The following is a 23,235-nucleotide window of genomic DNA, read 5'->3' on the forward strand; positions in this document are numbered from 1 at the left end:
CGGTAATATTTAGCAAGCCGCGCCGCCGCCGACTTCTTTCGGCTCAAAGGCTAAGCCGGCTTAAACGTAGCCGCTGATAAAGATTGGAATCGCACATGTCTTTCAGAAAATAATTTCACCAATTTGAATAGAGTTGCCACTATTTTAAATTCTTATGGCAAATTCAAAAGAGTTGGCACACAATATTGTGCTAATATTAAAATAGTGATAGCTACTATAATAATGTCCATTTTCTACAGAAAACAGACAGGTTTGTATATAACAGACTATTATACAGAAATTTTTCAATATAATAAACGCTTATAAGGTCAATTTCTGAAGAAAAAGTTAAATTGAGCCGACAATTTAGCCGCCGCCGTTATTTTCTAATATAAGCCGCCGCCGCCGACCTAAAATGGTTGCGCCGCCGCCGCCGATCATTTTGCATCGACATCTGCAACAGACACCCAAGCATACGAAACTGAATACACCAAAAAACAAAAACAATATACACGAGGCAATGAAACATACGAAACGAAATACTCAAAAAAAAATCAAAAACAAAATACACAACGCTACGAAACCAACAGACATCCAAATATACGAAACTGAATGCACCAAGAAACAAAAACGATATACACAAGGCAATGAAACACACAGCCATCCAAACATATAAAACGAAATACTCAATGAATAAGCAGTGTTGTTGTTGTTGCTTATATCAAAGCATGAAAAAAATTGTCTTTTTATGAAATTTTCTTTTTATGAAACTGATTTCAACAAACACAGACGGACATAGCTTAATCAATTCCGCTACCTATAAGAATCCAAAATATATATACTTTATGGGGTCGGAAAATTATATTATAGAAATTACAAACGGAATGACAAACTTATACAGTGTCTCTCATAATTATTCGAATTTGGGTAAACTATAAAAAGAAACCAAATTTAATAATATATTTTGTGTGCAAAATAAATAAATTAATTTGTTATATTGTCTAGATAGTCCTTATGTTTGATATCACGCTTTTTAAAACTTGAAAAATTTGTATTGACTTAAATTAATTGTGCTTTTTTAAAAAAAGTCCATGAAATTGCCTCACAAAAGTATACGAATTTTTCCTGTATTTCATATTTGTTCATATTATACGCAACACAAATTTTAGAATCGAATGGTTTTTATGCGTAATATTGTTTTAAGGGGTTACTATCCACGGAAAGGATATATTTTTGGCCCATTTGGTCCACAATTTTGGGGAATTTGTACCCTTTTTTCATGTAATATCATTAAAATAGCGATTTTTGGCCATAATTGTAAATTTTTCTCCTTTTTTTCAGAGATAAAACAAAAATTTGATATTGGTACTTAAAAGACCCCTTGGGGTATCTAAAAATAATATCTTTTGTTACAAGAATCTGTATTTAAACGTTCCAAGATAAATTATTCGGATCATTCTTCTTTCGCTAATTCAATATATTGGAACTTAAGTCCATTTTTATAATACTAGGATCAACTATTTTCGGGGAAAGTTTTCTGGTATATATTCTTTTAGATATCAGCTTTTATACATTTTAAGTTTTCAATGTGTTGTGGAAGTGTACAACTCCAAAACATGCCTCGAAGAAACACCATTCAAAACAGTAAAATAATTATTTTTATATACCAATGGCCTCCAAGCTGCATGGCACGATATCATTATGATCTAACTCAAAAATGTTGATATGTGTTTAAATATTATTTACTATGATCAAATTAAAACCAAAATTTTGGACTTACAGTGTTATTGTAACGGGCAACATAAGCGTAAAAGTTACGAGTAGTAAAAACTGAAATCTACTATATAGGATGACGTTTTGTTAAGGCATGTTTTGGGGTTGTATACCGCTATAATATATTGAAAATTTAAAATATATTAGTGCCAATATGTACATGAATATACACTAGACAACTTTGTCGGAAAATATCGTCCCTAGAGGTACGAAAAGGGACTTATGATCCAGATAATTCAATTAGAAACTGCAAAACGATAGCAAAAATACATCTTGGAACGTTTAAGTACAGATCCTTATAACAAAAAATATTATTTTTAGATACCCTATGGGTTCTATTAAATTCCAATATTAAATTTTGGTTTTATCTCTGGAAAAAGGGTGAAAACATTACAAATATAGCCAAAAATCGCCATTTTAATGATATTACATGAAAAGAGGGTACAAATCCCCCAAAATTGTGGACCAAATGGGTCAAAAATATATCCATGCGGTTGATAGTAACCCCTTAAACCCATATTAAGCATAAAACCATGCGATTCTAAAATGTGTGTATCGTATAATATGATCAAATATGAAATACAGGAAAAATTCGCATACTTTTGTGAAGTAGTTTCATGGACTTTTTTTAAAAAAAGCACAACTAATTTAAGTAAATGTAAAGTTTTCAAGTTTTAAGGGGCGTGATATCAAAACTAAGGACTATCTAGACAATATAACAAATTAATTTATTTATTTCCCACACAAAATATATTATTAAATTTGGTTTCTTTTCATAGTTTACCTAAATTCGAATACTTATGAGAGACACTGTATATACACTTCTCTACTCTGATGTGAAAAATTTTAACCTCTACTAATTTAATCAGGTTTAATTTTCTTATTGAGATTGAAATACATTTCTAGTTTTTCTAAAATCTGGGAAATGTTTCAACAGATCCAATGAAATACTCCAAGGCCACTCACAGGCCTGTTGTGCCCTTTATCAGAGTCTGTTGTAGGAATCGAACTCACGACCTCCGAACTGATAGACTTGAACACTATTACTACAATTATAAACATAGGTATTAAAACATTTATACTGATTATAAATTTTTTCTACGCTTCAAAAAAAAAAAAAAAAACTGTTCCAAATTTTGCACTATAAAGAAAAATTGCGTCAAATGTCCCCAGTGAAATATCATGAATCATTTAATTATTTTGTCCAATGTCATATTACATAAATCAGAGAACGAAAATAATTCGTCCACATAACCAAAGTGCTTCAATTCTGACTTATTTTTTTAAACAAATCACTCGGAACAACAGTTATATGTGGTGATGACGTTAAAATAACTCATAAAAATAATGTGGAATAGTTATTTTCCTTCTCAGACTTAAATACCAGAGTATCAAATATTCATTCATTTCACTCACGTTAAAGAAAAATTAGCTTCTCATTTCCGAATGTGAACCTAAAAAACAGAAATTGCAAATTTCATTCATGTATATTTATTCTGAATGTATCAATTGAAGCGTTCGTACATGAATATTTCTGAACCCTGTTAAATACCAATAAAATGGAATAGAGTCATCAAATTCTAATGAATAGTAAAATTCATTTGACATATTCCGTCATACGACGGAATATTTCCATATTTTTTCTGTGAATTGTACTTATAACGCGCAAAACTTTTTTAGTTGTCGCAAACAATTATTTATTTTTATTTTAACTTCTTATCTTCCACTAGTAAAGTTACTGAATCTTATTAGATAAATAAAATAAAAATATGCCATATGACTTTTTGTTTGTCAGTATAATAAACCTCTTAAAGTACAAGATGAAGGTGTGATGTACTTAGCATTAAATCAAAACGCGCGAAGTTGTCATTTGGTTGTGGTTTTTTATAACAACAATGCTGTGGTAAATTCGCGCATTTTGATTTTTTGCGAAGTAAATCACTCTCCCCGAAAACAAACCTGAGCAAAATGATGGACGGCGGGAAATCACTGGTTTCTGTTGAAGCTGTTGTTGTGTATTCCAATTTCCAGACAAATTACCAGCAGTTTCTCCTAGTCCCACTATTTTGACATTGCGCAGTTTTCTGTTTTCCATTTCAGCATAGAGTTCCTTGGTGGTTTTGACTTTTTTACCAGATACACTTAATGACGATATTAGCATTTGCGATGACAAACTAGTTTCCTTTGCAATTACGGAGTCAACTCCTTTAGAGCCCTTTTTACGACCTCTTTTCTTTGGTTGTTTTACAGCTTGTTGTGATGAAAAGTCCATTGTGGTCAAATCTATAGATTGCTGTTGCTGCGATGGTGTAATAGTTGATGAGCCAACACCAGCAAATAAGTTATCTGTCGAAGAGTTTCCTTTGTTAGACATATTTGACATCGACTTTTCATTGATATCAGGCTTTACTAGTATATCTTCCATATTATGTTTGCTATTACTTGCTTCTGGTTTAATAGCATTGACAGCATTAAATTGTGAACTTCGACTGTTTGAAGAACTGTCGTTTGAATTTGTTGTTCCAACACCACCCCCAAATAGTGAAAATTTATTTTGGTTGGGAGAGTTAATAGTCAAAATATTTACATTCATACTATCGCTGTTATAATTCAAAACGTTACATCCTCCTGAAGTTGAACTAGTATTTTGTTTAAATTTGCCTGCAAATGTCAAATCTGCTTTAGACATTTTTACAGATGAAGCAGCTAATTCATTTTGGCCGGACTGAAAAACATTTTTGGATATTGCATCTGTAGAAGGAAATACTGAACTCATTGAACTATTCGACAGTGATAAAATTTCTGCAAAATAAACCAAAAATATATATATTAATTATTTATTAATTTATTTGATTATATTAAGCCTAAATAATAATATTACTCAGTAATAATAAAAACCTTAGATCAATAAGTAGTAATATAATTAAAAAAAAATAATTCATTATTAATCATCTGTTGGCTCCCCGCCGTAAATAATATATTAATTAACATAGTTAACATAGTTTCCAAGATAAAATAATTTTTGTATTTAATTTATATAGGAGGTGCTACGCCCACTAATGTTAGTCCGCCCACTTTTTGCCCTAAATAATCATATTCACACTAAAATGGCTCCGACAAAACTCTATATACGGATACAATATTTTCTTAATATGGGGTGGCTCCTCGCCCACTTAAAATTTCAAAACAAATAGTAGCCTATAACCTCTTCCAGACATACAGGAATACGCTGTGAAAATTTCAAGAAAATCGGTTTAGCCGTTTAGTAGTCTATAAGGTTCAAAAATACAAATATACAAACCCACACTAATTTTGATATATATAGAATAGAAAGATAACATGAATATAAAATAAATTAGGAAAAGTATTAAAATCATCTATAAAACTATTTTTTTTTAATTATTTAGAGTCGAAGAAGTTTTGGGGACATTAATAAATATCGAAAACTTACCGATATTCAGAACAGTTTTTGACCAGTTTTGCACTACTTTACAATTCGAAAACTTTAGAATGGGTAAAAATGGAATTAGCGGGTTAAGAGTTTGGGACTAATACCATCATAGAAACATTTTATTATATTATATAAAAATTAAGAATAAATACCAAAATATTTGAAATAGTTTTCGTTTGATTATATTTATTAGAAATCTTTTTTATAAAAAAAAGAATAAACAAACTTTGTTTTTAGGATTTTATACCATATAAATGGTTTCTATATTGATATTAATTTCCAATGTTAAGTCCCATACGACATTTTGATTTGTGAAGAAATTTAATTTAATTTTAGGCTTTTTATCAAAATATCTTTATATTTAAGTATATTTTTATTTATATCCATTTTGTATCTTAATTCCTAAAAAGTGTATTGCCACAGCGAAAGCTCAAAAATTACATATAAAAATATATGATTTTCACGATAACTCTTGACATTTTCTTAAAATTAAAAAAAAAAATTAAATATCCAAAGTTATGTACTTTAATTTTGTCGTTTCAATCCTAGGCTTATTGACATATTTTAAACACAAACAAAATCACTTTTAAAATTTTATTTTTTTTTAATTTAATTCATAGTAATTTAAAAAGCCACTGTTGGTCAATAAATTTTTACGTCTCTTGTATTTTTTTTATATTACCACAATTATTTGGAATTTGTAAACATCTTTATTTACTATTGTATTATATTGGCTATGAATTTTATTACTCTTTTGCACAAAATGAAGGAGGTTGTGCTTTAGTTTTATCCGACATGCAGATTATTACGTTTATTCATTGGTCTTCCCACAGCACTATAGTTCAAACTACCAGTTTTCCTGTGCGAAATTCAAATTTTGGAGCAGAGAATATAATTTATTTTTTGATATCCTATTACCAATACACCAATATATTCAAATTCGCAATAAATTTTTTGATATCCTATTTCCAATACACCAATATATTCAAATTCGCAATAAATTTTTGCGAAATGCTTAACACTGTTTTACTGCACGCAGTCAAAGTCATAATTTCAAAATATTTAAAAAATTTATTTTGTAGAGTCTATTATTATTTTTAAACGTTAATTCTGGAAAGTGTGTAAATAATTTTCAATAACTGTCAAATGGATAGCGCTTAGAGGTGTCAGTAGTTTATATATATTCTTGTAAACGGTTGGAAATAATATTCCTTCACTCCGAAAAAGAAAATATATAAATTAATCTTGAAAAAATTTGATTTTAAAATTTTAACTTGATGAAAGCTTTTAAGAAAATGTTAACGTTTGTTAAACCTGAAATAAGAAGAATTGAATAACCTGAAATGTTGTGAATTAGTTTGCGCAGTTCTGCGCGTTTTGAGTAATTTAATTTTTTCTAGGGTGCTAGCTTATAAGTATTTTCAAATTTGATTAAAGTTCTACGCAAACGATGATGTCCTTATCAGACATGTGTTTTTGTCATCCTGTCATCCATGGTGTTTGCAAGGAATTACGGTATTTAAAGATCCGAATTTTCGAAATTTCTAGCAACAAAATGGAAAATTGCGGTAGGAAGGAAGAAAAAAATTTTGTATTAAAACTAATTAATATTTTGGGCAGTAGCAAGCGCTGCTTGGAAACAAAGAGCCTCACGCTGAAAAGTAGTTCTAAAAAACTTTCGGGAGTCCGAAAGAAAAAGAAAAAAGTTGTGTTATATAAGTCATCTTAATTGTAGACAATGGGTTAATAACCACCAAAGGGTTAATTTTCGCTTAAATTTGTTCTAATATACCTATTTATGCCTATGCTCCATCTTAGACTTTAAAGAGTTTCATCATTTTGTCGAACTTAATTTCGCACTGAAAAAGTAATGATTTGAGCTTTTAATGTCTAATCCTTTAATATTGTGTTCAGACTCATTGGAATTGTAATATAATTGCGAAATATTAAATTATCTGATGAGTGCGAACTCAACAACTTTCCTATTGGTATTGAAAATGTATTCTGCTTATTAATTTTTTGTAAAATGGAAATAACTTGATCTTTTAGTTGATTGGTCAAAACGTAACTTCTTACAACTAAATGCTATGAAATGCAAGGTAATGGTATTTTCTAAACAATCTATTTCTTTAAACATTATTCTGAATAACGAAGTATTAGAAATTGTTCCTCATTATAAAACACTTGGTATTATTTTGGATGATAAGCTAACATTTAGTTTTCATATAAATTCAGTAATTTTACGAATATCTTGGACATTGAGAAAGTTATATAATATTGGTTTTTACTTGCCCTCTTCAATAAAACGTCGTGTTGCTTTATCATTGTGTTTACCGTTATTAATTTATGGTATTGAAGTTTACTCATGTACTTCAAACTCCAACATTGACAGATTAAAAAGATCCTTTAATAGTGTAGTACGTAATATTTATGGACTTCGGATTAGTGATCATGTTTCTCAATATTACGTTGATTTACTTGGTTGTAGTTTCTTTCGATATGTTCAGTTGAGAAAAATGATTTTCATTTTTAAAACTATAATATGGTAAACCTGACTATTTGCAGAATAAATTTAACTTTGCTATTTCAAATAGAACACATTCTTTAATATGTCCAGCACATGTTTCATTATTTATGACGAGATCATTTCGAGTTAACATAGTGCGCTTATGGAATACTGTTATTCCTTACCAGGAACGTAAATTTTCACATTCATTATATGCATTTAAAAATATTTTTTTGTCGAATTCATAATTAACCCTGAGCATATTTTTAATGATATTCCACTATGTAAATGTATATTGTACAGCCATTTCCCCTAAGTTTTTATAAAATATTTAATTGGTATAACTCATTTGTTGCAAAAAAAAATCTTTTATATAACCTTATTGCATTTCGCTCCTATTATGTTTTACTGTAATTTTTAGGCTAATAATATTATCTTTATTTTCACCAATTTATAGAATCCTAATCAGTGTGTGCAAAACTTCAAGTCTAACTATTAAAAAAAAAAATATAATTATAATTAAAAAAAAAAAATTATAAATATATGTTATATTTTTCTACTAAATAATGTACCAATTATATTTTTGTATTATAAGTATATTTAATTGTAGGTAATTCGGTAATTGTTTTTGTGCTCCATGGAGTAGTACTTTGTTTATCGGGGCGTATTCACTAAATTGTTTATATGTTTAGAATGATATTGATATAAACTATAAAACGTTCTTATTGGTATGACTTCTTCTTATTAGTATGACTGACTCTGTCAGAAAATATTTGGATAGTGGTAAGAATGTAGTTCTTCTTTCAGTGGAGCTCTCAAAAGCGTTTGACAGAGTGATACACTCTAAACTTGTTGAAAAATTGTTTATCCAATTTGGTTTTTCATTACTGGCCTGCGAACTTATATGCTCATATTTAAGAGGTAGAAGTCAATTTGTTTCTATTGGCAATTCCATTTCTTCAGATCTCCCGATATCTAGTGGTGTTCCGCAAGGTTCAGTTGTTGGTCCGTTATTGTTCATGATTTACATGAATGACCTTTTTTATGTTTGTAATGGTCTATCCTGCCAGCCATACGTTTATGCTGATGATGTTCAAATAAACTGAACATCATCAGCATAAACTATGCTATGCTGATAAAAACTTTTTAGACGTCTTGCAAGAAGGTGTAAATTTTGTAATTAGTGAAGTAATGTTTTGGGCCTCTGATAATGGATTTACTGTAAATCCAAGAAAAACTAGTATGATTGGTTTTGATTCACAAAACATGATAATTACCCTTGATGGTATGAGAGTAGATTTTGTTAATAGAATGAAGTGTCTTGGAGTTTTTATTGATGATCGGCTTAACTTTTCATCACATATTGATCACGTTTCATCTAAAATATCTTTTTTGCTGAGAAGGTTATATTCTTTGGATCTATACTTTCCTTTGTGGATAAAAATTCGCCTTGCTAAAACCTTACTAATGTCTCACATTCTTTACTGTATGGAGGTATTTAGTGGCACTACTAATGTAGAATTTAAAAGAGTTGTTAAAATATTTAATAGAATAGTGAGATTTGTATATGGGCTAAGACTACGTCCCCATATTTCTCCTTATGTATTACAATTTCTTGGGTGTTCGTTTCAAAATTATATTAATATCAGGATTTTATTGTTCTTTTATAAAATTATGGTAAATGGCTTTCCTGAATATATTGTAGATAATTTTAATTTCAATCATTACAGCAGAAACCCACAATTATTATATCCCCGGTTTCATTCAAATATATGTATATAATAATTCATTTCAGATTAGAATGTCGAGGATGTGGAATGACCTGCCGAGGGATTTGAAGCTTTTCTCGGCTTCGCCGCTCGGTTTTAGGCGAAAGCTTGAAAAATATGTTATTGACCATGATCTTCGATTGGTGCATTCAACATCTCTTTCAACTTGTATTCATTGCTAATATAAAAGGAATATAACCATTTAGGCAATTTAATATTATCATTAAATTTTTTTATTTTTTATTATTTTATTTTTATTATTTTTTATATTAAAATTTATATTATTATTTTTTCTCTAAAAATGTGTTATAATTATTGTTGTAGTAGCTTTTTTTTAACTATATATGGCCTAAAAGGCTCGGTTATAATAAATGAAGAAATAAAAAAAAAATGTTTGTAATTCCAACTGCTTATACACATCTGTAGCCTTCCGTAAAATTTAAAATTTTAGATTGCATAAAAATCCAAAATTCGCCAATTGTAAGGAGACTATATAATAGCAATTAAAAAGAAAATTAATAATTTTTGTGCATGTGCGACCTAAAAGTAGATCTCAACGTTGGATTGCTTTTTATTAGGGTTTGAGCTAAATTTGAACCGATCGTCATAAACTTTGTTAGAGGTAATTATGTATACATAAAACTTATTTATGATAATTTCATTGCTTTATTGGCATTTATGCTTTAAAATTATTTTCTAATGGAGACATTATGTGGACTATAGGGTCAATAATGGACTGAGCAACATAAAATTTGGTAGAAAGCTTTTGATTTCTATGAAACTTGTTTGTGTCGAATTTCACGACTACTGATATTATTAAGCCAGTTATGAGCTTAATGTTTGTTCAGCTCCACCACAATTTCCCAAGATTTTATGAAAATAAAACAAAATATTTGCAAATTTAATGAGACGTAGATCTCTCTGTATTTATTTATTATTATTATTTTACCTCGTAGAAGCAATAACGCCAAGAGCACGTAGTGCTTATGTTGACGATCAGAAAAGAAGTGTTTTTTAATTTACAAAACGTAGATTGGTGGCAAACAATATTTAGGTACCGTTAACGGTTTACTCGTTAGAATTTTCCAACAAAGTTGTAAATAAAGCGGAGCTTAATAAGATTCTAACGTTGCAAAAAATAGTATTTGCATATGTTATCAAAACAAGTGTAAACCATAAATCGAACTTGAACATTGCCGGCCACCTTGCAACACTAAAGAGTGTTGCAATTAACATTGAGATCTATATCTATAAATTTATTGTTTTTTTTTTGTTAATATTTTTTTTTTTTTTCTTTTTTTCATAAAACAAGTGATCAAAGGTATCACACCAGACTGGGCTGGTAAAATAATGGTTCCCATAGAACAAAGCCTATGGGATGTAGTTTTCCGCAGACTACATACTGCTCTCAAAGGGAGAATGGTTTTAAAGCAGACCATGAACTGGGTTCGTAGAAAAAGGGTTCCCATAGGACAAAGCTTATGGGATGTAGTTTTCCGCAGACTACATACTGCTCTCAAATGGAGAATGGTTTTAAGCAGACCATGAACTGGGCCCCTTAAAGAGGGGCATGGTCATAAATGACCCAACCACAAAGTGGTGTATTTAAATTTAGTATGTATATTAAAGTAGACGTAAATATATTCTTGTGAGCATTTTAAGTGATATTCAAACAAACGTTAAGAAGCGTTAGACCACGTAGTGTATTGTAAATTTGCGATATGTGATTCAAAGTCCCTAGGATTGGCTGGTCCTGTCAGAATCCAGCCAAATACAGTTTTTTGTGCCAATAATGACCCTAATATATTTTGCTGTACTTCCGGTAAAATTATACGATGATATAAATCCGCACCAATAAGAATATCTACAGGCCTACTATCTAAAAGATTAGAATCCGCCAAACGAAGATTTGGCAATAACTTTTTAATATCGATATTTACGGAAGTTGAAGGCAAATTTCCTGAAATTTTTGGTAAAACAAATGCGTTTGTACTAAGGTTTACTGAAGAGTCTAAATCGGAACCAATTTCCACAGGACAATATTTAGAAACTCCAATAACTACATTATTGATGCCAGAAACTTGAGCGTGTGCAGAATGCGTGGGAAGTTTTAACCTTTTCCGTAATCGTTCAGAAATGTAAGAGCATTCCGAACCCGAATCAATTAAAGCGCGGACCTGATGCTTATTGTTATTATGAATTATATTTACCGTAGCTGTGCCTAATAGAACAGACTGGTTTTGACTAGTATGAAATACTTGTGAATTGGACGTTACATTATTGGACGTATGTGATTGTTGGTAGTGGGAGTTAGTAGGTCGTAGAACCGCACCAGAGTTCTGTTCCGTAGAAACAGTAGGTCTTTCAACCACAGAATTTTCTAAATGTTGTAAATGAAGCATCGAGTGATGTCGATTATTGCATATATAACAATTATTATTTATTTTGCAACTTCTGGCAGTATGTGTCCTCGAAAGACAATTAGTGCAGAAGTTATGCTCATTCACTGTTGAAATTCTATCAGATATTGAAAGACTTTTAAAACGACGACAATTTCGCAAGTAGTGGGACTGATTAGGACATAAAATACAAGAAATTTTAACGGAAGAATTGTGAGATTGCAATGAAGATACCATATTAGTGGAGTTTGTACCTTTAATTTCTTGAAGACATTGCAAAGTCAGAATTCTTTCCTTCAGAAAATTATCTAAATCTTTCCATGAAGATAAACTTAATTTGTCCTTAATGCCCTGTTCCCATAAAATAATTGTTGAACTAGGTAGACGTTGAATACACATAAACACGATAATTGGGTCCCAATTATCTGTAGGCACATTATAAATAGAAAGTGCCGTAAGAAAACTATCGATTCCGCTCTGTAAGGTTTTGAGTGCTGTGATCGACTCCTTGTCAAAGGCAGGAAGACTAAATAAAAGCTTTAGTTGGTTATGCACCAACATACGAGGATTCTCATATGCATTCCTTAAATCGCGCCAGGCTAACTCAAAACTATTATTATTTAATGGATATCTTGAAACGATTGTTTTAGCTTCACCCTCGGTTTTCCGTATTAAATGGCAAAGACGTTCTATATTGCTAAGCCGCGAGCTATTAATGTAAATTGCGGTAAATAAATCCCTAAAAGCGGGCCATGAAACATAATCCCCTACGAAAGAGTCGATATCGCATGGAGGGAGCGTCAGATTATGCTCTGAATTATCGGAATTCAAATTCGCTGTTGGAGGTTCATTAGTTTTTGAAGCGGATTCCAATGTTCTTATTTTCTTAGAAATAGATCCTCCACATTCAATATATTCATAAGATGTGGCTTGATATTTTTCCGCTACCACTTTAAATTCACTAGACTCTAGAGTGTTAAGACATACTTCGTACGTCGAATTAACTTTGTCCCAAAGTCTTTCTAACTCCCGTTTCCGAATCTCCAACTTAAAAACGTCATGCAATTCATCATCTAAATTATCAAACCTCACGCGGTATGCAACGAGAGCATCCGATGCTCTAATAAACGCATTTAGTGACGTGACCGACATTTTTAATATTTAAAAATTGTAATAAAAATAGATGAATTAATAACTCGATATTAAACTACGAATTGACTACAAAATTTATATCAACAAACTTGATAATAGTCAAACTGACCGACCGTAGGGTACCCAATATAAGGGAAGAACAAGAATACACCGTAATGTATTTTGTTGGTAGAATTTACAGATGTAAATCTGTAAACAAACAAACGCACAAAAGAAAATGTAATGAAACACTAATTTATAATAAAATAAGATCAACAATATCGCTTTAAATTATTGTCCGTAAGATCAAAAGAATTTAAATATTTTTTGATATAAATTAAAGTTAAAATTAGTGCAAAATATCCACAAATACAACAAGTTAAACCAATTGAAAAATCACAAAAAATATGTGTGTGTGATCGCGAAACAACTATAGAATTTTTTATCACTTGCTCACAATTGAAATATATTTACGTACCTTATTTCGTAGAAATTTCGCAAAAATTAATAAAAAATATATCTTCGGTGGACTGTATGTTTTCCAAGGGATGATGGAGTGAAGATGCCAAAAATCCGTATATGATACACAAAAATCCGGTTCGCTAGGACCAAATGTTCAGCTCCACCACAATTTCCCAAGATTTTATGAAAATAAAACAAAATATTTGCAAATTTAATGAGACGTAGATCTCTCTGTATTTATTTATTATTATTATTTTACCTCGTAGAAGCAATAACGCCAAGAGCACGTAGTGCTTATGTTGACGATCAGAAAAGAAGTGTTTTTTAATTTACAAAACGTAGATTGGTGGCAAACAATATTTAGGTACCGTTAACGGTTTACTCGTTAGAATTTTCCAACAAAGTTGTAAATAAAGCGGAGCTTAATAAGATTCTAACGTTGCAAAAAATAGTATTTGCATATGTTATCAAAACAAGTGTAAACCATAAATCGAACTTGAACAATGTTCTTTTCTAATGGGTACCTTATATGGGCGATGCGATCTATTATGGACCGATACTCACTTTTTTTCTTAACTCATATGGGACCGAACTTAAATCTCAAAAATTTTTGCAACTAATATTTATAAATAATCTTGCAATAGTATCGTACTTACAATATTCGAAAGTATAAGACTCCAAACTATTAAGATCGTAGGTTGCTACATATGTTAGTTATAAGAGTTTAAAGTTCAAAATGTTGAACAAAATTATGAAATTTTTTTCATAACATTTGGATAATAACGGTGAAACTTATAAGATATTAGTTAGTTCATATTTAGTCCATGAACGATGTTATATGATGATAAAATTTTAAAACTTATTTTACAAAATTTAAATTTTTGTAGGACCACTAATGCGGAATTTTTTTTTGTTATTTTTCGGCAAGTTTTTCATTGATATCGAGTTGATTGTTATTTAGGATAAATTTTAGTATGATTTTCAAAACATAGCTGGCAATTTTATAAAAATAAACAGTGTTAGTTTATTTGTGCTAAAAAAATTAAATAAATGTATGTAAAAATGTAACACCGAATCGCAATTCTAAAAGAAAGGGACAATAATGCGGACAAATCGCTAAATTATTAAATTACCCTTCTAGTACTGTTCAAAATTGTATGAGTATCGGTCCATAATTCACTCTACCCCTATATAAGATCCGTTTCAGAAAATGGCTTTAACCCCCATTAATGGCTTAAATATATGAATACAGCGATGAAATGCGACACAGACATGTTTTGACAGTTTTATGAGAATCGGCCCATAATTGGCCCTACCCCTCATAACCTTTTTGCACCCTTAAGAAAATGAATTTAACGCTTCCCAGCAAAAAATAATTGATGTCATACTTTACAAACGACATCTTAATCACATCTAAAAATGCGATTTCGTATTTTTCGCTTTTATAAACCAAATATTTGCTTACAAATGAAATCCCAGTTAAAAGTGAGGAAAAAGATGTAGAAAAGTCACTACAAATAACATATTCGAAGTGCATCAAATGAACTGAATGAACCCTGAAGGAAATCTGTCGACAAGTGTCCCCAAGTCACCAGTTTGGTCGACTATTTTGGTGACTTACTGGCGACATTGTCAACGAAGCGTTAATAACAAATGATTGGCGGTAGCTGATTAATAATGTGTCGGCGACATTTTTTCGATTGCAATAAAATATTTATTAAAAAAAGAATGTTTCTAAATGAATTCAAACCTTTTTATTTTTTAATAAAATATATGAAATTTTAACAAAATTAGCATTTTTTATTAGCTATTTACTAAAAAAAATACCAAAAGTGTAGACTAGAATTGTTAAAATATACTAGTGATTCACTGGTTCCAAAGTCTACATATGGTCCAAAAGAAGTACCTAGTCAATAGTACTAAAGTCAGTAGTAGATTCTCAATGACACGCACATGTAAGTCACTAGTACTGGTGACTGTGTCAATAGTAAGTCAGTACAGTTTCACTATTGACATTTCCTGCAGGGAAATGAACAACATCCCTCCAATGACACGCTAATAATCGAATTGTTAATACGATTATACGCTATGTGTATGGTGTTCATAGATATGATCATGTATCGGAATATGTTAGACGCTTTCTTGGATGTGATGTTAATAATTTCATTCACCTCCGGAATTTATTCCTTTTTTATAAAGCTGTCAAGTGGGGAGTACCTATTCAACTCTGTTCTCGGTTTAATTTTTTACATACGTCTAGAAATCCACACATTTGTATACCTAGGATTAATAACTCATTATTTGAAAAATCTTTTGTTGCCAGAGTGGCTCGTAAATGGAACTTTTTGCCCTTAGAACTTCGTGTTTTCTCACTCCAATAATGCATTTCGCCTAAAATTGTTATCGACTTTTTCTAACATATGATTTTAGTTCTATAACTATTTGTCTTTTTTAATTAAAACTTAATGATTATATAAATGTACATATATGTTTATTTTTATCTGTTAATTTGGGATCGATATGCTAAGACTTTTACATAAAACTATTTGCTTTTAAATCAGGGAAATCAATCAATAAACTCGAATGTTTTGTAAACTTATTGCTCATTGAATTGTATTTAAATAATGTTCAGGAAAAATACCTTTGTAATATAAGTTTTATTGGCCTTAATGAGGCTTTTTTATATTACTGTTTGAATAAATAAATAAATAATGTAAAATTCATAGGTTTTTCACCAGAATTGCTGGGTTATTACTGGCTTAAAAATATGAATGCATCGATGAAATTCGACTCAGAAATGTTTCATATAAATCGAAATCTCTCTATCAAATTTTATGAGGATCGGTACTTACCTTCCATTACTAGATTAAAATATGAGTACAGCATTGTAATTCGACATAAACCTGTTTAATGGGAACGAAAATTCCTCTATCATATTTTATGAAAATCGGTCCATAATTCACCCCATCCCTCATATAAAAAAAATTATTCTAGCGCTCATTACTGGCTTAAAAATACGAATATTGCGATGAAATTCGACAGTACAAATTTTAAACGAACGGAGACCTATCTACGAAATTTTCTGATGATCGGTCTATAACTTACCCTAACCGCCATATAAGGTCCCTTTCAGAAAATTACTTTAATGCTCATTACTGACTTAAAAAAAGAGTAGTGATGAAAATCAAAATAAACGTGTCTACTAATTGAAATCTCCTTGACAAATTTTATGAGGATTGGTCCATACCTGGCCCTACTCCCCATATAAGGCCCCTTTCAGAAAATGACTAACCCTCATCACTAGCTTAAAAATACGAGTATAGCGTTAAAATTCGACCAAAATCTATGTATAAGAAATCTGTCTTCTAAATTTTATAATTATCGGTTCATAATTGAGTCTACCGTATATAACGCCTCTTACAGAAAACCAGTGTATGGTTATAAAAATTGGACAAAAATTATTGTTTTTAAAAATGTATAAGTCGGAAGAGCTCGCTTCATAATTGACTTAAGCCCTCATTAAAAGCCCTATTCCAAATATCACCCTGAACATCGATTATAAAATTCAACATAAATCTAATAAAAGACAATAACAAAAGCATCGATTCATAAATATCATAGTTTATTTATATATGGTAGGTTTCGTGTAATATGATTTGATGGTGGGTAATAAGATTCGGCGGAATATGAAACTGTAACTTATTTAATGTAAAAAAAAATGTTCTTCAACACTGAATAGGCTGTATAGCACCAGACAACTGAAAATGACTTGAATTGCCAAATATTGAAATATTGCTCGAAATTTGTCTAACAAATATTATGCAATACGGCCAAAAAAGTGTCGAAGAAAAAATATAACATTAAAAAACAAAGTAAAAAAGATATTTTTATATTTAAAATTTAATTTGTTAAAATTAAAAAAAAACAAGTAAGAAGTTATAGTCGGGCGAGGCCGACCATATAATACCCTACACCTGTTACAAAAATGAAATGTGATTTAGTTTTCATAATAAAGCATTTAAGTTGACTTGTGTCAGATACATATACTTAAGCCATTTATTGTTGAATAAAATTGTGGACATTTAAGTCAAATTTTGAAGGGGGATTTGTATAGGGGCTATGGTCAAATGAGACCCTATAATTATAAAATTCATGCGAGTCATCAAGGCTAGTATAGAACTTGGTTTTGCAGCTTTTTGTCGAGATACGAGTATATTAAACATAATTATAAACTTAAAATCCCTATTCGTCGTTTTCAGTTGTATGGGGTCTAGGTGAAATAATGGACCGATGTTAACCATTTTCAATAAGCTTCGTCTCCGGTACCATAGAAGATCATGTGCCAAATTTCATTGAATTATCTTCAAAATTGCGACCTGTAGTTTGATTACAAGGTTTACAAGCCCTATTCGGGGGTTCAGTTGTATGGGGGCTAGATGAGAAAATGGACCGATGTTAACCATTTTCAATAGGCTTCGTCTCTGGGACAATAGAAGATCATGTGCCAAATTTCATTGAATTATCTTCAAAATGGAGACCTGTAGTTTGATTACAAGGTTTACAAGCCCTATTCGTGGGCTCAGTTGTATGGGGGCTAGGTGAAATAATGGACCAATATTAACCATTTTCAATAGGCTTCGTCCCTGGGCCAATAGAAGATCATGTGCCAAATTTCATTGAATTATCTTCAAAATTGCGACCTGTAGTTTGATTACAAGGTTTACATGGACGGACAGACGGACGGACATAGCTAAATCGACTCAGAAAATGATTCTAAGCCGATTGGTATACTTTAAGGTGGGTATAGGACCAATATTATTGTGCGTTACAAACATCAGCACAAATCCAATATACCCTCCCCACTAAAGTGGTGTAGGGTATAAAAAGTAATAATAAAATCCGATTTGAAAAATAATTTTAGGGGGGTGGTAATGTTTTGTCCAATGAAATTTTGAAAAATTTTAAAGTCCGTGAATGAGGCTCCTCCATGCCTCCAGATCTGTAGTACTAAGGATTATGAGGGCTATTTATGTAATAGTCTTCTTACAGTAGATATTTTTATTTTTTTATTTTATTAATTTACTTATTTTTTGCCTTCGCGCCCAAAATATCAATATTACATTATTACATAATAAAAACCTGAGATCAATAAGTAGTAATATAATCTATATATATAAAATTCTAACGTTACTGACTGACTGACTGACTGACTGATTCATCATCGCACAGCCTAAACGGTTGAAGCTAAAGAGCTGAAATTTGGACAGGAGGTTGGTCTCCCACCAAATAGATCCACTAAGACGGGATTTTTGGAAATTCGAATGTTTAGGGGATAAAAAAGGGTAAAAACGGGTAAATTCGGTAACCTTATATCTCCTAAACTAGAAAAGATACAAAAACAGTTTAAAGCTTATCGCCGTTCATTTAAAAAATAAACGGACAGGTGTCTGGTACTTTTTTAAAATTCGGCCCCTTTAGGGAATAAACGGGTAAAAACTGTATTTTGGTACTTTTTTCGCACCCCATGTATCTTTTAAACCAGTGCACATTCAAAAAATATTTTTGACTCCTTCATAACTTAACGAAAAAATAAAAATATGAATTTAGTACTTTTTGGATATTCGGACGTTTAAGGGGTTAAAATTGTACCTATTTTTGGTACTTTTTTCATAAAACATTGTTTTTGGTTTATTAACTTATACATATGAATACATAATAACGGGCTCCCACTACGATGTTGCAACTTTTTGGAATAGAATTTTTATTTCGTTAATGGGGAGTAAAAAAGTACCAAAAGGGGTAAAAACGGGAAATTTGATTTTATTCAACCACAATGATCCAATTTAGATAAAATTTTTAAATTTAGAAACACTAAATATCCTAATGTTGTGTTATTTGGAACCCCGGTATCAAGTGATATTTTTTGGTACTTTTCATTCTCCAACTGGTCCTTTTTGAGTTTTCTATGATATTGAAATAGAAACATGAAATTAATAATAAAGGGACTTTTCGCTACTTTTTCGTTCTACACAGGTACTTTTTTGAGTTTTCTTTAAAATTAAACCTAGAAACATGAAATTAAGCATGTAGAGCTCGGAGTAAATGAGAATCTATAAAATGGGACTTTTTGGTACTTTTTCGTTCTTCAAAAGGTACTTTTTGAATTTTCTATAATATTGAACCTAGAAACATGAAATTAAACATGTAGAGACCGGAGTAAATGAGAATCTATAAAAGGGGACTTTTTGGTACTTTTTCGTCCTTCGACAGGTATTTTTTGAGTTTTCTATAAAATTTAACCTAGAAACATGAAATTAAGCATGTAGAGCCCGGAGTAAATGAGAATCTATAAAAGGGGACTTTTTGGTACTTTTTCGTCCTTCGACTGGTACTTTTTGAGTTTTCTATAAAATTTAACCTAGAAACATGAAATTAAGCATGCGGAGGCCTTAGTTAATGAGAATCTATAAAAGGGGACTTTTTGGTACTTTTTCGTCCTTCGACTGGTACTTTTTGAGTTTTCTATAAAATTTAACCTAGAAACATAAAATTAAGCATGTAGAGCCCTTAGTAAATGAGAATCTATAAAAGGGGACCATTTGGTACTTTTTCGTCTTTCGACTGGTACTTTTTGAGTTTTCTATAAAATTTAACCTAGAAACATGAAATTAAGCATGTAGAGCCCGGAGTAAATGAGAATCTATAAAAGGGGACTTTTTGGAACTTTCGACTGGTACTTTTTGAGTTTTCTATAAAATTTAACCTAGAAACATGATTTTAAGCATGTAGAGCCAAGAGTAAATGAGAATCTATAATAGGGGACTTTTTGGTACTTTTTCGTCCATCGACTGGTACTTTTTGAGTTTTCTATAAAATTTAACCTAGAAACATGAAATTAAGCATGTAGAGCCCAGAGTAAATGAGAATCTATAATAGGGGACTTTTTGGTACTTTTTCGTCCTCCGACTGGTACTTTTTGAGTTTTCTATAAAATTTAAAATAGAAACATGAAATTAAGCATGTAGAGCCCTTAGTAAATGAGAATCTATAAAAGGGGACTTTTTGGTACTTTTTCGTCCTTCGACTGGTACTTTTTGAGTTTTCTATAAAATTTAACCTAGAAACATGAAATTAAGCATGTAGAGCCCTTAGTAAATGAAAATCTATAAAAGGGGACTTTTTGGTACTTTTTCGTCTTTCGACTGGTACTTTTTGAGTTTTCTATAAAATTTAACCTAGAAACATGAAATTAAGCATGTAGAGCCCGAAGTAAATGAGAATCTATAAAAGGGGACTTTTTGGTACTTTTTCGTCCTTCGACTGGTACTTTTTGAGTTTTCTATAAAATTTAACCTAGAAACATGAAATTAAGCATGCGGAAGCCTTAGTTAATGAGAATCTATAAAAGGGTACTTTTTGGTACTTTTTCGTCCTTCGACTGGTACTTTTTGAGTTTTCTATAAAATTTAACCTAGAAACATAAAATTAAGCATGTAAATGAGAATCTATAAAAGGGGACTATTTGGTACTTTTTCGTCTTTCGACTGGTACTTTTTGAATTTTCTATAATATTGAACCTAGAAACATGAAATTAAGCATGTAGAGCCTGGAGTAAATGAGAATCTATAAAAGTGGACTTTTTGGTACTTTTTCGTCCTTCGACTGGTACTTTTTGAGTTTTCTATTAAATTGAACCTAGAAACATGAAAATAAGCATTTAGAGCCCGTAGTAAATGAGAATCTATAAAAGGGGACTTTTTGGTACTTTTTCGTTCTTCAAAAGGTACTTTATGAATTTTCTATAATATTGAAAATAGAAACATGAATGTATGCATGTAGAGCCTGGATTAAGTGAGAAACTATAAAAGGGGACTTTTTGGTACTTTTTCGTTCTTCAAAAGGTACTTTTTGAATTTTCTATAATATTGAACCTAGAATCATGAAATTAAGTACGTAGAGCCCGGAGTAAGTGAGAACATATAAGAGAGGACTTTTTGGTAATTTTTCGTTCTTCAAAAGGTACTTTTTGTGTTTTTTATAACATGAAATTAACCATGTGGAGCCCGGAGTTAATGAGAATCTATAAAAGGGGACCCTTTGGTAATTTTTCGTTCTTCAACTGGTACTTTTTTAATTTTCTATAATATTGAACTTAGGAACATGAAATTAAATAAAAGAGGTCTTTTGTTACTTTTTCGTACTTCATTGGTACTTTTTGAGTTTTCTAAAATATTGAATATATAAACATAAATTTAAATAGGGGACTTTTTGATATTGCAGATATATATACATTTACAATAATATTTATTTTATTCCATTACGATGAGGGTAGCGAAGCACACTGGGTATAGCTAGTTAAATATAATTTAGTATTAATCATCTGTTGGCTGCCCAGCAGAGTATCGGCGCGACTGGCGCCGAGCAGAATAGAAAGCTAACCAGGGATTGTAGACTCTCAGCTTTAAGTGATTAAAACATCATAAGGAGAGACAGAGAACGTGATCATGGCGGTGGTCTAGCTTTCATCATTAAGCGAAACATCAACTATCAATATTTTTTAGCAAAAAAATTTTGCAAAAGCTTGAATCAAACAAACATCTCCAATATTAAAAAATAAATTTAGGTTCAATTAAAAATTTGAAAAGAACGGATCTACCACACAATATATATACTTACATACATACATATGGGCAATTCCATACGATTGTATGTGACATACGCACGCCTTCAGTGTGGTATAGATTTTGTAAAATTAGGAGTACTTGGAAAACAATTTTGTCATTCTGTTCCATTTAAAAAATACTATATTTGCAAAAGGAATCATCCCATCCGGAAACTTGTGTTCCAAAATATGGATTAAAATATGGCGATATCAAACGTGACAAAAAACGGAAGTGTTTTTAAAGTACATGTAAATATTTACGAAAATCTGTGAATTCTGTAGGTGTATCATTTTTGTTTTAATTTCTTACACTATGGGACATATTTTTCATTAGTAATCCATAATTTTTAAATAAAAAAAATTAATATAATTTTATAATGAAAATTTTTAAATATCGTACGTGGCACATCGTATATGCAAACACACACTTTAACAAATTAAAAGGAGTAGAAAGTGCAGTCGGACATGGCCGACCTATATACATGTTTAAGCAATTTCTAGATAAAAATAAAAAACTGGAGTTATATGGCGACTAGGGTCAAATAAGGACCGATCCTCATAAAATTCTAGGGTGTGATTTTAATTCATATAAAACTTATTTGTGCCAAATTTTATCATAATACTAGTAATTAGAGGTGAGTTACGGACGTTTAAGTGTTTTTCTGAAATTAAACTTTAAATGGAACTAGGGTCAAATGAGATCCAATCGTTATGAAAATCGTCATAAAGGTTTAGGCTTATAAACATTTTAGATTTGCCGCTTTTTGAAGGGATAGTATTATAATTAACAGAATTATGAGCTAAAAAGTGATATTTTCGGGTCCGGTTGTATGGCGGCGAGGTGTAAAAATAGACAGATTTCAAAAATTTTCAACAGTCTTCGTCTTTAGTGCTACAAAAGATCACATATCAAATTTTGTTGAATTATCTTCAAAAATGCAGAAGTTATAAGGGTTTTATTTTTTCAGTCGTGGTTTACCTTTTCATGAAATTGCCCATATATAGCATACTAAAGGTCCCCTGTAGGAAATAAAATAGTTGGTTGATAAAAACGCTAATTATAAATTAACTATTTTGCAAATGACTACAAATTGGTTTAAATC

The 23,235-nt window shown here is 30.7% G+C and overlaps 1 protein-coding gene across 1 annotated transcript in view; it reads right to left on the reverse strand.

Moving 5' to 3' along the window:
- LOC119605784 (mediator of RNA polymerase II transcription subunit 26) overlaps nucleotides 1-23,235 on the reverse strand; it is a 56,851-nt gene that overhangs the window by 9,395 nt on the left and 24,221 nt on the right. The window contains exon 4 of the mRNA XM_037959087.1: nucleotides 3,712-4,554. Coding sequence (XP_037815015.1) covers nucleotides 3,712-4,554 — 843 coding nt within the window. The remainder of the gene's footprint in view (nucleotides 1-3,711; nucleotides 4,555-23,235) is intronic.

This window comes from Lucilia sericata, unplaced genomic scaffold (assembly GCF_015586225.1).
Source record: "Lucilia sericata isolate MDLA Ls3-8-SP2 unplaced genomic scaffold, ASM1558622v1 Contig000519F_arrow, whole genome shotgun sequence".
NCBI lineage: Eukaryota > Metazoa > Arthropoda > Insecta > Diptera > Calliphoridae > Lucilia > Lucilia sericata.